At 36.5% G+C, this 18027-nt stretch overlaps 4 protein-coding genes and 1 long non-coding RNA gene across 12 annotated transcripts in view; 2 read left to right on the forward strand and 3 right to left on the reverse strand.

Annotated features, from left to right (window-relative positions):
• Nucleotides 1–1816, forward strand: part of LOC110843093 (Down syndrome cell adhesion molecule homolog) — a 105788-nt gene extending 103972 nt beyond the window's left edge. The window contains exon 30 of the mRNA XM_022089012.2: nucleotides 14–1816. Within this exon, the coding sequence (XP_021944704.1) occupies nucleotide 14 (1 nt within the window). The 3' untranslated portion in view covers nucleotides 15–1816. The remainder of the gene's footprint in view (nucleotides 1–13) is intronic.
• LOC118434306 lies at nucleotides 1579–4379 on the reverse strand. Of its 3 annotated transcripts, none has more exons than XM_035847470.1 (4): nucleotides 4264–4379; nucleotides 4099–4177; nucleotides 3883–4027; nucleotides 1579–3800 (listed from the first exon to the last, which is right to left on the reverse strand). In XM_035847470.1, the coding sequence occupies exon 4, from the start codon at nucleotides 3785–3787 to the stop codon at nucleotides 1934–1936; it is 1854 nt and encodes a 617-aa protein (XP_035703363.1). In that variant the 5' UTR covers nucleotides 3788–3800; nucleotides 3883–4027; nucleotides 4099–4177; nucleotides 4264–4379; the 3' UTR covers nucleotides 1579–1933. The 3 variants fall into 3 exon arrangements, with proteins under 3 accessions (XP_035703363.1, XP_035703362.1, XP_035703361.1); XM_035847469.1 differs by having other exon boundaries at nucleotides 4099–4210; nucleotides 4264–4376; XM_035847468.1 differs by having other exon boundaries at nucleotides 4099–4364.
• Nucleotides 4380–9470: 5091 nt separating this feature from the next.
• LOC110845260 (polycomb protein suz12-A) lies at nucleotides 9471–14527 on the reverse strand. The gene is made up of 14 exons (XM_022091648.2): nucleotides 14178–14527; nucleotides 13854–13900; nucleotides 13570–13771; nucleotides 12752–13479; nucleotides 12598–12669; nucleotides 12431–12512; nucleotides 12242–12341; nucleotides 11821–11855; nucleotides 11345–11428; nucleotides 11233–11264; nucleotides 10887–11152; nucleotides 10616–10801; nucleotides 10318–10549; nucleotides 9471–10230 (listed from the first exon to the last, which is right to left on the reverse strand). The coding sequence occupies exons 1-14, from the start codon at nucleotides 14287–14289 to the stop codon at nucleotides 10069–10071; spliced, it is 2340 nt and encodes a 779-aa protein (XP_021947340.1). The 5' UTR covers nucleotides 14290–14527; the 3' UTR covers nucleotides 9471–10068.
• Nucleotides 14478–15402, forward strand: LOC118434267. Of its 2 annotated transcripts, none has more exons than XR_004833885.1 (2): nucleotides 14478–14618; nucleotides 14791–15402. It is a non-coding gene; the product is annotated as an uncharacterized LOC118434267 (long non-coding RNA). The 2 variants fall into 2 exon arrangements; XR_004833884.1 differs by having other exon boundaries at nucleotides 14526–14618; nucleotides 14699–15402.
• On the reverse strand, nucleotides 15183–17190 carry LOC110845262. Of its 5 annotated transcripts, none has more exons than XM_022091651.2 (2): nucleotides 16952–17190; nucleotides 15183–16019 (listed from the first exon to the last, which is right to left on the reverse strand). In XM_022091651.2, exon 2 carries the CDS (start codon nucleotides 15894–15896, stop codon nucleotides 15486–15488), a length of 411 nt encoding a protein of 136 aa, XP_021947343.1. In that variant the 5' UTR covers nucleotides 15897–16019; nucleotides 16952–17190; the 3' UTR covers nucleotides 15183–15485. The 5 variants fall into 5 exon arrangements, with proteins under 5 accessions (XP_021947343.1, XP_021947342.1, XP_021947345.1 ...); XM_022091650.2 differs by having other exon boundaries at nucleotides 16911–17190; XM_022091653.2 differs by lacking the exon at nucleotides 16952–17190 and adding an exon at nucleotides 16290–16522.
• Between the last annotated feature and the right edge of the window lie 837 nt (nucleotides 17191–18027).

An 18027-nucleotide genomic window follows, 5' to 3' on the forward strand; every position in this document is an offset into this window, starting at 1 on the left:
AACTTTATTTCAGACGACAATCGTGCCAATTAGAAACATCATTATATTCTCATAGTGAAAATGATGATGAAGATTCTTTTATTTAATAAGCCGAAAGAGTGACCATTTTACAAAAATAGTTTTATCAACGTATTGGAAGCGCCCACTTATCCCACTGAGAATACTAATGCAAGAACTACGTATAATTTATTTGTTTAAATGCTCAAGTGATTTGTAGTGTGTCTGGTGTGGCGAGTGTGCTTGTAATTTTTTAAAATTCGACTATATACTTCATCTTCTGTCCACCTGCATCACTTTTCAAGAATTAGCCTACATACATACATATAAACGACATCACATATACTAGACATACAACTTGAAGCGAATTTGCATACTTTAATTCAATGGTTACTACTTATTTTTATTGTTATAGACGTCATTGATAAAGTATATTTTTGTACCTTAAATTTAACTTGATAAGATTTGCATAAAACTATATGATCTCATCATTTAAGTGCAGGAGATTATTGTTATTGCTGCTTAATTAGTGTTTAATTTCCTTATTGCATATATATTCATGAACATGCATATTATGTAATCGCGTGTTCACAGTTTTGGGTGCAAGTGCTTGTCCATTCATCCGTTTATGCAGCTATTTATTAAGTAAAAGATTTTAACATGACAAAATATGTATACTTAAGTTTTTTTTACTTGTTAATTATTTCCCCCACTCTGTTGCAATATTTACCTTGTTTATACTATAGCTAATCTAGAAAAATAATGCACCCTTCGTAGCCTAATTTTTTATTGTTTTATTTTCTAAACATATATAAAATTAATGTTTTGCGACGCTTTCTTCCACATGAAGTATACTTTATGTCAACTGTGCGTGATTGATTAATGTGTTTTTTTTACAAGTGACAATGAATATTTCTTATACAGCGTGTAAATTTTGTATCAATAATAACATGTAGGTAGATTTATAGAGGTAGATATCAGATAATCCAGAGAACTTACTAAAATTAGCTAGAATATTGCGTAACATAATTCCAAGAAAAAATAATCAGAATGTAAATATATGCACATTAAAGAGTTATAAACTAAATGTGTATGTGATGTGGTGTGTAAAGCAGAAGGTACGAACGAATTACAAATATACTTATTCTACTTGAAAGGTACAACTTCTTTGTACTATACATACTTTAAAATTTTGTAAACCATACTTAACTCAAATTAGCCATCACACAATGACAATTTATCTTCGCAAGCCATAATATTGTATAGTCGGATTACCTACTTAATAAATGTACATAGAAATTTAGTCTGTATTTTAATTTATATTAACTTTACGATGTTTGTTTCTAGTTGTGTTATATGTCGAATTAGGTATTTTATGTATTTAGTATAGAGTTCATAGAAATAAATTCGTCGTCGCTACGTAGGGATGAATAATTAGCTTATTGCAAGAGATATGCTCATTTTTATAAGGAAATTCACGAATGCATGCAATATTTAAGAAGATGTCACATCACAAATATTTATTGTCCAACCTCTAATAATGTCCACCTTCAGTCTTAATAATAACACTGTTTTTGCGGCTCGTATACATAATAATTGAGAAATAATAATTATATAATCGAAATCGTACTTCTTTAATATTCTGTATCTCGTAAAAACTTACAAAACATTGGAAATACTACTAAAATCTAAACTATAGTTTTACTGTCACGTGACCTTTCTTGTAATATGGCAATGTTTGTGAAATGCTGACGATCAATTTAATATAAACTCATGATCAGGATGTGTTCGGTATAATAAAATGAAACGTAAAAGTGAATATTTGCATTGAATTTTTATTTATTCAAGTTCGCATTACGATCACGAAGCAGCAAGAGAAAATTTGGTCATGCATTTTTAACGAGGAACACACAAATGTACATATTAACACAATTTATTATGGTGTGCTAGATTTGCACAAAGCATACAATTGCCTTGGTCGTACATATTGGATCTCGATATTGTTCCAATCTAGGCCCTCGAGATCGGATGAACTCTCTGCATCTACATCTTCAGAAATGCTTACAAGAGGAGGTTCAGGAGTATCAGAAGGGCACGTGTTGAAGGCGTTATTCACAATTTTGTGCAATTTTGATCCTACTCCGCCTAGTAGTTCGGCTGTGCTAAGTCTGGACGTCGCTGCTGACCTTTTGCTACGTCGTTGAGTTTGTTCATTTTGTAGATCATTTTGACCGTCGGCTAGCGGAATACCAATACTGGAGATAATTTGTGATTTCTGCTGGACACGACGCTTAGGAGGCAATGGAATAATTTCATCGGACCAATAACGTAAAATTTCATGCGTTGGTTGCGTCCCTCCGCACAATGACTCGATCGTTGGCGTCTTCTGCCCTCGTGCTGCTGGTTCGCTTGGTCTTTTTCCGTTGCGACCGCACTTTTGACTCTCCGTTGTCTTTGTATTATTTGCTCTATTTGTCCCAGTTTTGCTTTGTTCTACAATGTTATTTATTAAATTTAATGTCTTCTGAAAACGTAAGAGTGGATTAATGTGTTTCTTCACTTTTTCAGTCTTATGATCTAATTTTAAATGCATTCGTGCAGATTGTGGTCCCGAGGTTTTTTCTATTGTGATAGCAGTATTATTGAACAATGGGTAAGCGGGGGTTGCAGTAATAGTATGTGCAACAGGAACTTGTACCTTCGTATTTTCTCGGTTCATTTGTGCCATCTTTGTAAGGTTTTGGGGAATTTGCAACGTTTTATACATAAACGGTCTAACTGAAATATTTCGCGACAACTGTAATGGTAGCTGTGCATGATTTGCGTGCAGTACGGGTTGTTGTTTTTGTAATATGGGTCTAAGGTTTGGCATTTTTCGGGAGGAGGGATTCGCCGCCTGAACACATTTCACATTAGAATAATTTGAATCGATCGAGGCTGGTTGTGGACGTGGTGATTGAAAAAGTGGTGCTGGCGGTGTGGAGATTGAAAATATTTTTGGCTTAGTTTCAATTGCGTTCTTTGAGGTCAGTCTTGGCAATATCTGCTTTAACTCTGGTCGTTCTTTGGAATATGTTCTCGTACTTTGAAAAGATGAATGCATAATAGCCGGTGCTAGAGGTGGAGGTGGGCGTGGGTGGTGGTTCAAGGGTCTTATAACAACGGATGAAGAATTCGCATTTTCAACTGGTGGCCTACTAGGCACAGCCGTAGTTTTACTTTGCGTTTTTGACAATGCTGATGTTACTGCGTGACAAGTGCACAGCTCGCACAACCATCGCAAAAATTTCTCTCTCTTTTTGTATATCCGAACTAATTTCTGCAATTTTTCATTTTCAATCCTCAGTCTTTGGGTCTCTTTCGATTTCCGCTTGTGGTGATCATGAGTAACTTTCGCTCGTCTAATTTGTTGTTGCTTTATAGGGTCTTCTGGAAAGTCTTCTGGGTTGAGCATGTACAATTTACCCTTAAGATTACGATTTCTCGGTTGATGCTCCATTTCCAAATACTCTTCCGTAGTCAAAATATTAAAATGATCATCCCTGTTGATATGTTGGATTTGTTGCTTCCTTTGCCTACCTTGTGGATGATACGAATTGTCGGCGTCATTAATAGAGTTATAGTAAAGTACCTCAGACTCTTCATCATATTCTTCATCGTCTTCATCATCACCGTCGTCGTCTGTGATCAAGGATGATGGGTATTTAACTCGAAAGTCTTCCGAGTCTGAGCTGTCGTCAATGTTCTGGATGCTTTGTTCTATAATAGCTGACCTACAAAAACTAGTCATTTCGGAAATCCAACTGAAATCAAAGCAGGAATTAACTTTAATAGTTTGCAATACACTTTGCATATACAGTTTATGTATAGTCTAGTGTAACATACCAAAAAGTAATACGTTTGAGTTGGCGTTATTATCATCCACTGTGAGCTCAGCTTTGTCCTCCCAAGTTGAGGGGGCGGGGGTATAGAAAAGATATTAATATCGCACTATCTCCAAGAATCGAAAAATGCTTAGCGTCGTCAAGATCTTAAAAAACAAACAGCATACGTATTGCTAAAATGTCACTAATGTATGTACCTAGATAATTGTATTTATACCTTCGGTAGGGATGCGTGGAATACTCCCAAGTGGTAAAGAATTAATGCGTCCGTGTCTTATCTTTGCACGATAAGATGCCTTCAGGAATGATCATAGTCAACGAAATCAATCCTTAAAATAATTCCTTATTAGACTTTTATAGTCGTTAATTTTGATATAATTACCAAATTGAGGGACGCTTTCTCCCTGAGTGAGGGTAGTAGAAATGCGAAGGGGATGGAAAAAGTGGATAGCGTGGGGTTTTGTACGAAGTGTACCCATTCTCCCTTCCCGCAGACTCACGCTGAATATCTCGTTTGGGGCATTCTTTCAAATCTTTCATACTACCCAAAAGAATTAATGATAATGCATTACTGATGATAAGCTGTTTGAAATCAGACATCTTCAAATTATAGTGGTCTTTGTGTTATTTGCTCCGCTAAAGTAGTAGAGCGAGTAGCTTGAGCATGATTTCATTCATGATGCCCATAAGTAAGTACAACAGAATAAAAGCCGGACAACAAATGCATACACTCTGTAGAAACTAATAGTACATTGAAAAAAATGCTATAATTTTAGAACCAGGAAATGAATTCCTTACTAGACTAAAATCAACAAATTTCGTAGTCACCACCATGCTACATTTTGTAACCTTGTTTTATATTGTCTAGCTAATGGTTTAATTGCGAATTAAAATCTGCGACTGGACCACAATTTACAACAAACCACTCTTGCAGAGAGGCAGCATCGTGAAAGAGTCATATCGTTTGCAAACTTTGATGATCAGACGGCCAATTGCCAGCGCGTGCCACAAGACAGTCATGAGAAAGGGGGACATGGTGTCGTGAGTAAATTAAATTACGAGACATCTGGCACTTTTTCAGAAACGACGGGAGGGAGCAATTTGGTACAATACATACGCACGGGTCCATTATCATTCTTATTGTTAATGGAAAATATTCCGTGATCAACGACAGATTTGATCCCAATTTGATTTTGTCCAAAACTGGTCACATTACAGGTGGCATTTTCAGAGATACACATCGGTTGAGAGGACGTATTTTGAATGAGGGCTGAAGTGAAGCATTATAATACAATGCAAACAGGTTGGTGTCTGTGATCTTCCGGGCTCTGATTCCTGGTTCCTGTAAAGGGTTCGATAGGCCACGGGTTTGGCGTCAAACGAGCTAGGAAATGGGTCGTAAATTTGTTTCTTGAATTCAGAGTAGCCGGCTGCAAAATAAAATCACAAGAATTTCGCATCGAGTTTTACTTATACGAAAATATTCATTATTATAGAAACATAGCATTGTATGATACACATACATATGCACATAAAATAATGAGAAATGAAAAAAGTAACTACAATAGATCAGTATCTTTCCACCACCTAAACAAAATTCATATTGCAAGGGCTATTGTATATCCACCCAAAGTTTACTAACAACTGGTTTCATATTGTTTAAAAAGAATCATAACAATTTATCATCAACTGTGCCAGTTCCGACTTGAGTATCGCATTTATTAATCAGTCAGTTTATTAATCAGTTACTGTAAAGTGTGCATTTAGTTTTTCTTAATTGTTACTTATTTTGCATTTGCATTTTCATCTGCATTTATGTGACACAATGCATTGCTTCGACATCATAATGAGGATAGTGACCATCTGGATAGCGGTGGTTTCTCATGCAACCAGTTCACCAACAGACTTTGATGGGGAGGCGGAGGGGGTGAATTTGGTGAGAGAGGCAAAACCGGGGTGGGTGAGGTTCTGCTCGGGTGAAAAACGCTTCGATATATTTTCGAACCAATGTCCGGCAGGCTTCTTCTGGAAACCCGATTTCAAAGTGAATGAGAATGGTTGGGACTGCGTCTGCTCAAGAGGGGCGTAAGTAGACATATAATTTATCAACATAATCTTGGGTGACAAAATTTTTGCCTTTTCTCTCTTCAGTTGGAGACTCAGTAATAAATGGTGCAGCGCAGAAGATGTTCCGAGATTTGTTCAAGGAGATGTTACATGCTTCGTGCCAGACAAGGTGCTCGAAGCTTGTGAAATTACTATTAATTTTTTTAAATTTCAAATTGTTTTGGAACAATGAACCAGAATCTGCAAGGAATGCTATACTTGGGGGACCAATACAGTGCATGGGACTCGGGGGAACCTGTTTTACTTTCCTCGTACAAGTCCGGATTTACAATCAAGGGGGATGACTTTGAGGAGAAATGGAAACTAATTCATGGGAAGAATGGCGATGCTGGAATTTTGATTGTAGTATGACGATTTTTATATTAGCATTTATGAACAATCAAATATGCTGATGATTGTTCTAAAGTAATTCAACATAAATCTTATCCGTGTCATGTCATTTTATTTCTTCTAGCGACCAAGGGACGACTGGACAGTTGAAGATCAAAATAATCCTGATATAAAACTTTGCCTTCGTGCCCCAATTCCTACTTTCACCGAGGAAATTGATGGCATTTATATTTATAATGTTTCCCTCTTTTTCAACAAAAAAGTGAACAAGGCTTCACAATTTAAATTGTTGTTTACTCGCACTTGCTTCACTTGGAAGAAAGATGATGGAAAAACATGGTATGAGATTTCGGGTGAAAACATTGATGATAAAAATATGGTTATTGTGCAAAAATATAGCAACAAAACAGCTACAGGTATAATAAAGTCATATAAATATGCAAGGCAGTTATGTTTCACGGATATCTACCTACCCCTCTGTTAAATATTATTTTAGATGTCTGCCAGAGTTGTATGTCAACGGTTATTCCTGATGCACCGAAAGCCGACGTTTTCGGAAAACCACTCAAGCGACCAGAGAAAAAGACGATATATGATCTCAAAAATGTTGCAATTCTAACTTCCGAGATCAATTTACAGTCTGAAAGACTCGGACTTTACTGGACAAACAGATTGTTGAAAAAGGATGCAATGGACTATGCCAAAGGAGATTTCCAAGAGTTGGAGATTTTAGAAAAAGCTGCCGTCCTGGCTTATGCAGCATGCAATATGAAATACATCCCTAAGGAATTTTACCAGTACTTCTTGGTCATGTTCAGAAAGTTATTATCCGAGAGTTTTCAAAAATATGCCCCAGTATCGCCAATTAATTCGGAATACTACAAGAAAATCCTCGATTTATTGGAACAATGTAAAAAGAGAACAAAGCCAATAGATTTTTCCGTGGATAAAGGGTGTCCTGAAAAAGTATTGCAAATATAACGTGTCTAAATGCAATATAACTGACGCACAGAGTAATAATATTTTTTGTTGTATGTAGTATTCCAAATATCAGGACTATAAATTTACAAACGAGAGCCGACTTCCAATTTCAAAATTCAATGATTACAACGCGGAGCCAGCCAAACATGATTATTTGCTAGAATTTGTTTGGCGTTTAAAGTCTTTTCTTCATTATCAATGTTTTCCAGAATTCAAGGAGGTAAGCTGATAAACAATATTTATTTTATGAAGTCAGAGAAGTATTTATCAGAAATACTTTAATTTTTCTTGTTATATAAAAACATATTTAAATTCAAGGACTCTGTTCTCCATGACTTGATTCAAAATCAGATGGAGTCGTTGTTCACCGAAGATATTTTACTAAGATGGTACGACATTCATCATTGTTACATACTTTTATTTTATATCAAGTTAAATGTAAAATCATTGCAGGTATAATCCTTCCATGGCGTTCAGAATGTACGACCACATTTTCAAGACAACTCTTGATCTCAAAACGACAATGAGCAATTTCGAAAAATGTGTTCGTGTAGTTCACGATGTAAATAAATTCCCTGTTTGGTTAAAGCGACCAATTGACCAACCATCTCGAACTCAACAATCTCTCCTCGCCAAGAAGAAAAGGAGGAGGAGAAGACGAGCTATCGACGACGAGTACGATTTTTTTGATTTGCTTTTTATATGCTTTCAAATTATATAAATACGTCGTACTTTATTAAGAATTGAATTCCTTCTGTATTATGCAGGCAAGACGGAGTAGAGGGGGAAATTTCAATGGAAAGCGAGTTTACGGACATGGCCCTCGAAAATATTAGACAGTTAGCTCATTAATATTTTGAACTGTACTTAAAGCTACTTTCACTTTTATCAATTTCGACAGGAAACGCATTGACGAAACGTCACTGTCAATAGAAAATGAAAGCGAGCCTAGTACGACGACCATGTCGCCTCTGTCCGAAGACACTCTGACTTCCACTTCAACAGAGATTCATTCGACAGATGAATTAAATATAACCAGTTTCTCCGGAGAAAATAAATCCTCTCCAAGTTCTTCCTCTGGAGAAGAAATCGATACCACATCAACCAATCCTGTAGCGCAGATACAGCCGACAACTTCACAGGAGGAAACTACCAGTCAAATTACAACCACACTATTAACAACTTCCGCCGAAAGAGTCAATGCCTTGTCAACAACCGGATCAAGTGAAGAAATTACAACAACGACGCAGTCAACACTCTCATCACCGTTATCTAGTTCCGCAGAGAACTTTACGTTTACTACATTATCACCAATAGTAAACGTTCCAGTAGAATCGACTACTGTGGTGGAAGAAGAAATTAGATGGAAGCGTGAAGACGTTGACAATTCTGATGAAGAAACAACGACCACGACGACTGAACCTTCTGCTGGAGAAATCATGCCAATAATTGAGGAGCCTTCTCCAACGGACGATGAGTCGATCACTCAGAGTAGCATGAGAAATGAATATATCATGATAAATACATTCACATCATCAGAAAACATTGGGAGCGAGGACAGCACCAGATCGTCGACACTAGTGGAAAACGAGAGTGAAACCGAATCGGTGCCCAAGAAGGACACTGCTGAAGAGTCAACAGAGGAGAATCAACAGACGCTCAATTCGACGGGCAAAACGAGCAGCTCGGAACTCGATAGCCTGGAAGCTCTGTATGTTGACAGTGCGGAAATGGAGGAAGGAGGGCGACCTGGGGCAGCAGATAAAGTCTGGAATAAATTCACAGTGGATGGGGTCAAAGGATTCGCCGGAGCATGTATCACTTCCATGAGTTCATTTGCCAAAGAGTCGAAACATAGCATGGAAGAATGTTGGTAAATTAATACGTTCATATGTATGTACATATTTACACAATTGTCAATTGTGTGAAGAAACAAATGTAAATACCTAATTAAAACCATTAAGCTTCGTCCATGCTTCATGTCTTGCTCCCGATCTGATTTTCTTAATTATCACCACAAGAATTAAAAATTTCGATCAATCGAAAAATCCGATTGGGAGCAGGATATGATAATGACATGAGGTATGGACGAAGCTTTTCTCGATCATTACATATCAAATAAACTGAGGACATACTAACAAGTATTTTAAGTAGGTTTGAAATAATTTTATTTTTAAACATATTTGTGTCAAAGTTGCGGAAAGACGTGAGTGATGTGGCATGATAATGATATACATATTTTTTTTAGAAAAGTAAGAACATACTGTTATATGCTACTTCGTAATTGGTCTTGTCATAATTGCCTTAACATTTACCAATATATTTGCTATTATAGTTTTAATAAATTACAAAAACTAACTATTCTCCACAAGTTGTGCGGCAGGGTTTTATTATGTGGTGTGGTAACTCAAACATATCCACGACTCCTCATCTCAGTACAATAACATTACACAATTCATGTACCAAAGAGGGAGGATTAAAAAACATTATGTAATAAGTTAAAAAGTATAATGTATGTATTATGCTTGATTAAAACAAGTTGCTAGTGCACATCAACTTTAAAAACAAATAAACACGTACTCATTAAACTGTGGTTCAGTTTTATACATGCTTATTGCAGGCACATTTTACCATACAAAAGTAGGGAAATATTCATAATAAGTTTGTTGTAACGTAAAACATGCACTTTTTTCTTATCTTATACTACGTATAACATCTTGTATACTGACGTATTCATTATGAGTTACGATCAGCACAAACCGTTTTTATCTGACCCATTCGAAGCGGAGGAAGCAATAATTCCATTACGGTACGTGCTGCTCACATCAACATCCATGGGTTCTCCTCCAATCATTGCTATCGAAGATGGGGTTGACAAGGCGGCAGTAAAATTTATGGACGCTAGCAGTGTCTATATTAACAAAGTTTGCATAACATGAGATTTAGCAACAAATACTAACTATGCGACGAATTAATAAAATGAACCCAATTTATTTACATTTGATGAAGACCACGAATCCCGAAGTGCGTTAGACGAGTTATTCTCCTTCATTTGGCCATGCAAAGCTTGTACCGTTTCGTGAAATGACTGTGCAGGTAATAGCCCAAAGTCATACAAATTCGTAAGATGTAGAACAAAGTTTCTGTATAGATTTTTTTGTATCACTTTGTAACCGTAACGTTCTACAAATTTTTTGCATGCAAGAGGTATTTGGCAGTCTCCAACATAGCTGAAATAATTAAATCCTACATATTAACCGTCCATAATAATATTTTTCAAAGTGCAATGTAATTACTTTTCATGCATCACATGGTGATTCCACATTTTCATAATCTCCTTTTCTCCTTCGTTGACGTCGGTAAATTCATCAATCATCATACAAGTCTTAACTTTAAGCCATTCTGGATCTGGCTCCCCTTCAGAATCCACGTCAATTTCACGAGGATGAATTGGTAGACATGTGGTTGTATGATGATAGAGACTGTGATGCCATATAAATAGTTGGTTGAAGTTTTTGTGTCTACATATGTTGTGAATTTTAATAATAAACTATTATTAAAATTTACCGATTATGTCCAATCATGTAACTCCGATTTTGATCAGCATTTTTGTCTTCGTTGTCAAAAAATTCTCGGAGAGAATTCTTTTCACGCTTCATTTTCCTAGGTCTAAAGGCTAGCATGCAGAAAAGTTGTGTTCTCTTTCCTGGAGGGACTGAACGACCAAATGCTTGTCCTGGAGGCTGTGCAACCAAGTCATAAGCCGATCCCGTGTACGATCCATCGAACGATTCGTTTATGGCCACATCAATTCTGGCTCCATTTGCAATTCTCTGAAATAAGGGACACAAATTTGGTCAAGAAAATTATTCGACAAATTAATTCAACTTAAACAAATTAATTCATCCCTTACCGAGAATGTAAACTTAAATCGAGGGTGACACACTTTAAATTAAAAATACTTGGTTATTAAATTATTCTTGATTATTAAATATTTGTAGTCTGAAAATAAGTTTTCGAATTACCTTCCAAATGTTTTAATAGAGAATACAAAATAACGCAGTTGATGGAGCACCAAGGACACCTCAAGTCATTTCGTTTGGATATACCTGTTGGAATTGTGAAATAATTATGTCATGTAAATATCTTAATTTGAATGAACAAGTAAAACACCGATATTGGTGATGGTCAAAGTATTTCAATATCTGATGTGTAGAGATTTTAGAGCGAGATGCTACACACCGGCAGTTCTTCATCTGCTTTCCTCACAACATATTATTTGTCAACTTCCTCCCTCCATATTTTGCACACACTTTTAGTTTAGTTAACGTAGAATAAATTAGTTAGTTAATTATTATCTATAGACTGTGATAACACAAATTAATTAATATGTAACGCCGTATTCGTAAGTACAAATGTTACGTTCTTGTAGATGTGATTGTTATCATAATTTTGATACAGAACTAGTCTCATTTATAGTTATTAATAAAAAAAAACATACCTGTTACGGAGTCGTTGCGACACTCGGTCGTCTGTCTGAAAAAATATTAATGCTTTCATTTCATACGTGTACGGTTGAGAAACAGTTACGTAGATCACATAGAAATATACAAGAAACCAAATGACACCATCTTGCAGTACCAGACAAAGTTACATGAAAGGTCAAGATTATTACTGTTCAAGAACTCAACTCTAGAACCTCGTCTGTATAAATATGGCCCTGCACATCACTTATGTACCTATCCCGTTTAAATACCTTCGACAACAAACTCAGTCTTACATATGTACTAAATAAATCCAAGCAAACAGTCTCGTTCAACTAAAATGTCCTAAGCTTTCAATGAAAATTCATGGGAACTAATTCAGTTGTTCATTTTCGAGAATCGACATACGTATTAATTTACTGGTATTATTATCATTACCTTGGGGTCGACTGTCTTGGACCAGTGCCTCGAACAAAATAGTATACAACTCGAACAACCTCCATTTCGTCCTTTTCATCATCCAAATCTGCTTTGATGACTGCAATATTTAAAAAATAATAATTAACAAACTGATTAGAATTTAACTCAAACTCTTATAGCCATATACATAAGTGTGCTGTTAATTACCTGGCGATGGTTTAACAGGGTCAACGCGGTCAACCGTTGTTACATGTGATGGGAGTTTGTCCGTGGATGATCGAATTGCCATCTAATTTAAGAGTAACATAACAAAGTGATCAAACACAGAAAGGATATTATTCGATTTGAAAATAGTATAAATGTACAAATTTTACCACAATTTTTGCAGAACCCCATCCGGGTCTATTTCGAAGTCCATATTCATATTCTTTTATTCTGGCGTGATCCTGTAAAGAACCGTGTTTAGTAAAACAAAGTTACTAACAATTTAATAAATTTCCTGAATATTTGTCGTAATTTTGTACATACAGGCTGTAGAGACACTTCCCATGAATTTTCTCGCTTAGCTCTTTTCTGGGCTATTGTTTTCTTTTGATCTTGTCTATTCAATCGCATTTCCAAATCAGAATTTCCCTCGTCTGGAATGTTAATGTTTGTGTCTCGATCATAAACGGTTAGCACTCCGACGTAAACGACGCTGTCGTTGGCTTTACTTTTTCCATTTTTTTGTGGATCATCGTAGACAAAATTTTCTCTATCCTTTGTTGGCAAAGATCGCTGTCTTTTGGTTTTGTTGTCATCGGGAAATTCAGCAGCTCCATTCGTCTTCCTAAGGCTGACACCATGCCCGCCGCCGCCTGGAAGGGACACGCGTCCATTCCCCTTACAACTTGAAGATTTATCCTGAAGCTCAATATTCTCATTACCGTTGACCAAGTCTTGTTTGGCAGTGGTGGTTTCGGTTTTAGAGACCAATTTTGAAGCAGGAATAGCAACTCTGACCGCCAGTCTTATAGATTGGACAATATGACCATTAATTATGTTAAAAGAATCCTTCGGGATAGATAGCACTGGGTATTTTCCCTTCTGAATTGAAATAGAAAAATCTTTGTACGTCTCTTCTTCAGTTTGTGTCTTCACAGGGATTCGACAGCTTGCTGAGAAGGATTTATTTAATGACACCTGGCTTTCTTTGCGTTTGTTTCCGCAAATTTTGATTACTTGAATGTCCACCTTGGCTTCTGTGTTCGATAGCCCTACATAATGCAAATATTTCCAAATGTAATTCCATAAATAACATAATTTTCATCAGAATATATGTTTTCTAAATGCGGTAATAAACTCACAAGTTTGTCCATCGTAGAATCCTATTACTATTATATTTAAAAAGTTTAAATTTTTTGTTAAAATCGATTTAACTCTCTGATCCTCTAGTAATTTTGTTTTTTGTTGTAGCAAGGAGTCTATACTGCTAAATTTTCTGTTGGGGTTGTGAGGGCGAGGCACTCGATTTTTCATATAAGACAGGTTCCGGTAGAGGAATCTGGGCTGAAATTTTATTGTCCAACAATTAAAATCGCAATTACATAACATATTGTATATACAAGATCCATTATATTGGTCTTCTTACGTTTGCAAGAAATGTTGCTCTTATTAATCGGTAAATCACGGTAGGTTCTGAAAAAATAACCAATTATTGTTAAGTCAGTTATTCGCCATACTTGCACCATGTACTGGAAACATTAATCATTGGCATTCATTTTTACTGTGATTGACCACCAAAAAAAAGATTGTCATTTTTATTCTGACGAATGACGAAAGTTCACTTTGTAGGATCACAATTCACAAGCTATGGTATCTCCAGGTTAAGATTTTTAACCGGTCTTTCTCGAGTGCTGCTATTTTGGAATTTTGAGTATATACATATTATTTCAACTATTAGAGATTTTCTTACTTTCAAAGTCCTCAAGAAACTTGTCATGTTCATGTTGAAAGTTGTCAGCCTTTGACCTAACGGCATGTGACTCCTGTGGTGTCCCGGCCACGGCCACTTGACGTGACCCCATCTCACCCCCGATGTGACTCGTATCAAGATAAAACCACGCACAACCCTACTCGTAATTACTAAATTTCCTTAAATATGTTCATATATGGAAAATGACAACCATTTTTATCTGGTTCTTCTTTCCATGAAGTATTAATGGCAGTGGTGGACGATGAAGAGAAGCCGAGGACAACTACAATTTGTAGTCTACAAACTATTAACTTTCGCCGGTCTTTAAGTTGCTTTTAATACGAAGACGAGTGCACCAATAAGGCAGCTAAACTGCTATTGTATTGCTTCATTCAAGTTGAATACGCACACATAACACTGTTTAACCTTTATTCCAGTCAGGTAAACTTACAATTTGAATATTTCTCTCCAATCCTACCTAATGCTACATACATTCCATCCATGCATGTCTTATTACTAAGCTCCCACCACCACCATCATCGTCGTCCACCTAACAGTTTGTCCAGGAGAAACTTGGGTTCAAACAAAGTTTAGAAGTTGATGATTTTTTTAGCCTCCATCGTCACACTGAACTCTCGTATATATCGTACGTTGAATGGGTGGATGGATCATCGGACTATTTGGTTGGCCAAGAAGAAGCTATTTTATCAACCCACTGCTGCTGCTCTGCATATACAGCGCCACACTCTTCTTTCATCCATCCTCGTTTCCGTTGTTCAGCCGCCGGAAACACCCTCCAATGATGAGAGAAAGATGTAGTTGGGGAATTCTAAGACTCGGTATTTCAAAAAATGTACAAAAATCCATGCAAAACAGAATAGCTTCATCTGTGGTCCTTGAGTTGGACGTGAAAGTTTGGATGCGTTATGAGTGAGACTCATTCAATGCTCCGTGTTTTGTATGAAAGTATTTATATGCATTATGCAGTGATCGATCAACGCAGAATTTGGGTTTACCGTATATATATTTTAATTCATATTTAAAACGATATTGTATAAATTTAACAATCATTGTTACTACTTAATATCCTTATTCATGACTCTGTAACATGAAGGTACAGATTTTTAAGTATTTTTTACCCCATATCTATCTACCTCATCAGATCACCGTCAATAGTTAAATTCATGTTTCTCGATAATAAAAATTAAAATTATAGGCTTAATAAGCTTGTCATTCCGCTCGAACTGAGAATTTGTCGTTTGTTGAATTTTTATAAACACTTATTCTATTACTACTACTACTAACTATTTACACCTCCAGATGAAGCTGGTCATCCATTTTCTTTTTGAAAATATTGAGAACAAAGGCAATGATAAGTCCCACGCCGACAATAAAAACCATGAGCAAAGATCCTGCAATTGTTGCGGTGCGGTCAGCATCGCCCGAATCCGCTGGTTTGCCTCCTCCAGACTTGTGTCCATCTCCTGCCACATTTTTGCTGTCAGATGAGAGCTTTGACTCATCGGTCCCCATCAGATGATGATTGTGACCGTTGTAGTCGGGCTGTGTCCCGTTTGATGCAGCCTTTATGTCGCTGAAAACTTCCACAGCGGCTTCCAATAACGAAACATCCGGGTCTTGTGCTAGAGAAGGATGCACTGCCAACAATGCAATTGCGAGAACGCTGACCGTGGTGATCCATGAATTTAGTGGCTTCATCTTGAAATAAGAAATAAGAAACTTGCGTTTGAACCGCTTTCTTAAATACGAACTGACTATCACAGGGCGCGGATGAATGGATGGATTATGTCCTTATTGACTGGGATCCCTCTGGCACCGGTACTGTAAAATTAACCAAGACTTGACTTATTATTTTGAAAAACAATAATACACACAAAATTATAAATTATATTTACGTTTTGTTAAAGGATTTATTAATGTTTGTACTTTATTCACAAAATTTCAACAGCTTAACATTCTTTAGTGTACTAAATGTGAGTGAGGTACGATGTAGATGAGACGAAAAATATATTGCCCTATGCAAACATGCAAATGTGGTACTCAAAAATTGAAGCTTGATATTTAACTCTAATTTAACTGGAGCCTACGTACTAAACTGAAACTCAACACCTGACACCGTCACATTTTCAAAATCCGGGTCGAATGAAAGTATCCAGACGGAGCTGGAAAAGGTTGCTGCTGATGCTGCTTGTTCGTGGTGTGAGAAGTAGTGAAGGATTTTTAACTCACAAAACTGGGAAATGAGACACTCGCTTCTCACGATTTCAGAAATTAAAGATTCCTTACAATTTCATGAACTAAATCCTTAAATGAAAACAACTAACTACACTTGACTCACAATCACGAATATTAACTCCATGTATCCTGCCAAGCTTAAGTATTATGCACCAATGATACCGAAATCGAAAGCGGAAAAATGAACGTGCAGGATGTACTCCGAACTATTTAACCATGTACCCGTGCATATGCAAGTCTGTCTGTTTAATGGTTTTAACCCGAGTTAGTTAATCTCGTTAACGAGATCTTGACTAGAGAGACAGCATTTCTACACACATTTTTTGCCGACAATAATCTTTGAAAGTGAAACCGTCCGGGGGTCTGTCTATGCTTGCCAAGAAAAACGAAAATGTTCACGACAAGCCGTTAAGTATTGCAGAGGAGGAGAAAATTAAATATCTAACCATTTAAAAAATGCACACATGGATCGCTTACCCTGATGCACGTAAGCTAATGATCGATTTTTTCTATCTTACTTCCTTGAGTTTGAATCCGATGAAAAGATCTGTCCCAGATATCATCCAGTGTGTCTTCAGAGCTTTTGTTTTACTTAATTATTAATCAGTCGAGGGTGTGAATAAATTCACATTTGCCTGGTCTAAATGTCAACTGGTGAATATAGGCTGTCCAAGATTTGTTAATGTGCAGTGCAGTAAGTACATAACATGCAAGTTCGGTATTTGCGAGTCCGGTACGGTACATGTGCAGGAGGAGTGTGACAGCATTTTATTATCGGAAAAGTCTCCAGTAGATGATCATGTTTCAATAATATTATTACACAAGTAGTGAAGGAGACGAGCATTTTAACAAGTTGAATGTGATAATAGTTAGCCATAACATCCCAGTACATTAAGTTTCACACAATATGGCCAGATATGATAGCATGTACTTATGTAAAGTGTCTTGGCTCATTTCGTGATAGAACCTATACATATATATAGTTAAGTTACATACATAGTTCAGGAGCCGCGGAACCGTGGGGGCCCATAAAAATTAGGAAACCTATCATTACTAATAAGGCTCTTAATTCATCTGTTACAATTATAATGTCCCCAAATGCCCCGAAGAGCTTCCGATGCCTATTTCAGTATCAAGTATGTGTAAAAATCACAATGCGTGTAATTTGATCACGTATTTAGAAGCAGAACTCAAATATATTCTGCACTGAAGTATATTAATTTTATACCGTGAATGGTTTTCAAAGACATTCGTTGGAATATTTTATTTTCTCGTTGCTTAAATGCATTTCTTACTACCCTTGTAGAACATACACGCATGTGTATGTGTATTACACTCGTACACGAATGGTACAAATTGACATAAATTTTATGACACACTGCATGGCTTGTTATTTTTGCTCTGCACCAGCTAAACCTTCAGCATAAATTTATCACTATGATATGATATGTGACCATCTGTACTTCAGACTATGATTTTTCAATGAGATTAATGTGCTAATTATCCTTGGCTGGCATCAATGGAAATTGGGATCGTGAAAATCGATACATTGAAGCTGAAATGCTTCGATTAAATCATATCGATCAATGCAACT

This window comes from Folsomia candida, unplaced genomic scaffold (assembly GCF_002217175.1).
Source record: "Folsomia candida strain VU population unplaced genomic scaffold, ASM221717v1 Fcan01_Sc002, whole genome shotgun sequence".
NCBI lineage: Eukaryota > Metazoa > Arthropoda > Collembola > Entomobryomorpha > Isotomidae > Folsomia > Folsomia candida.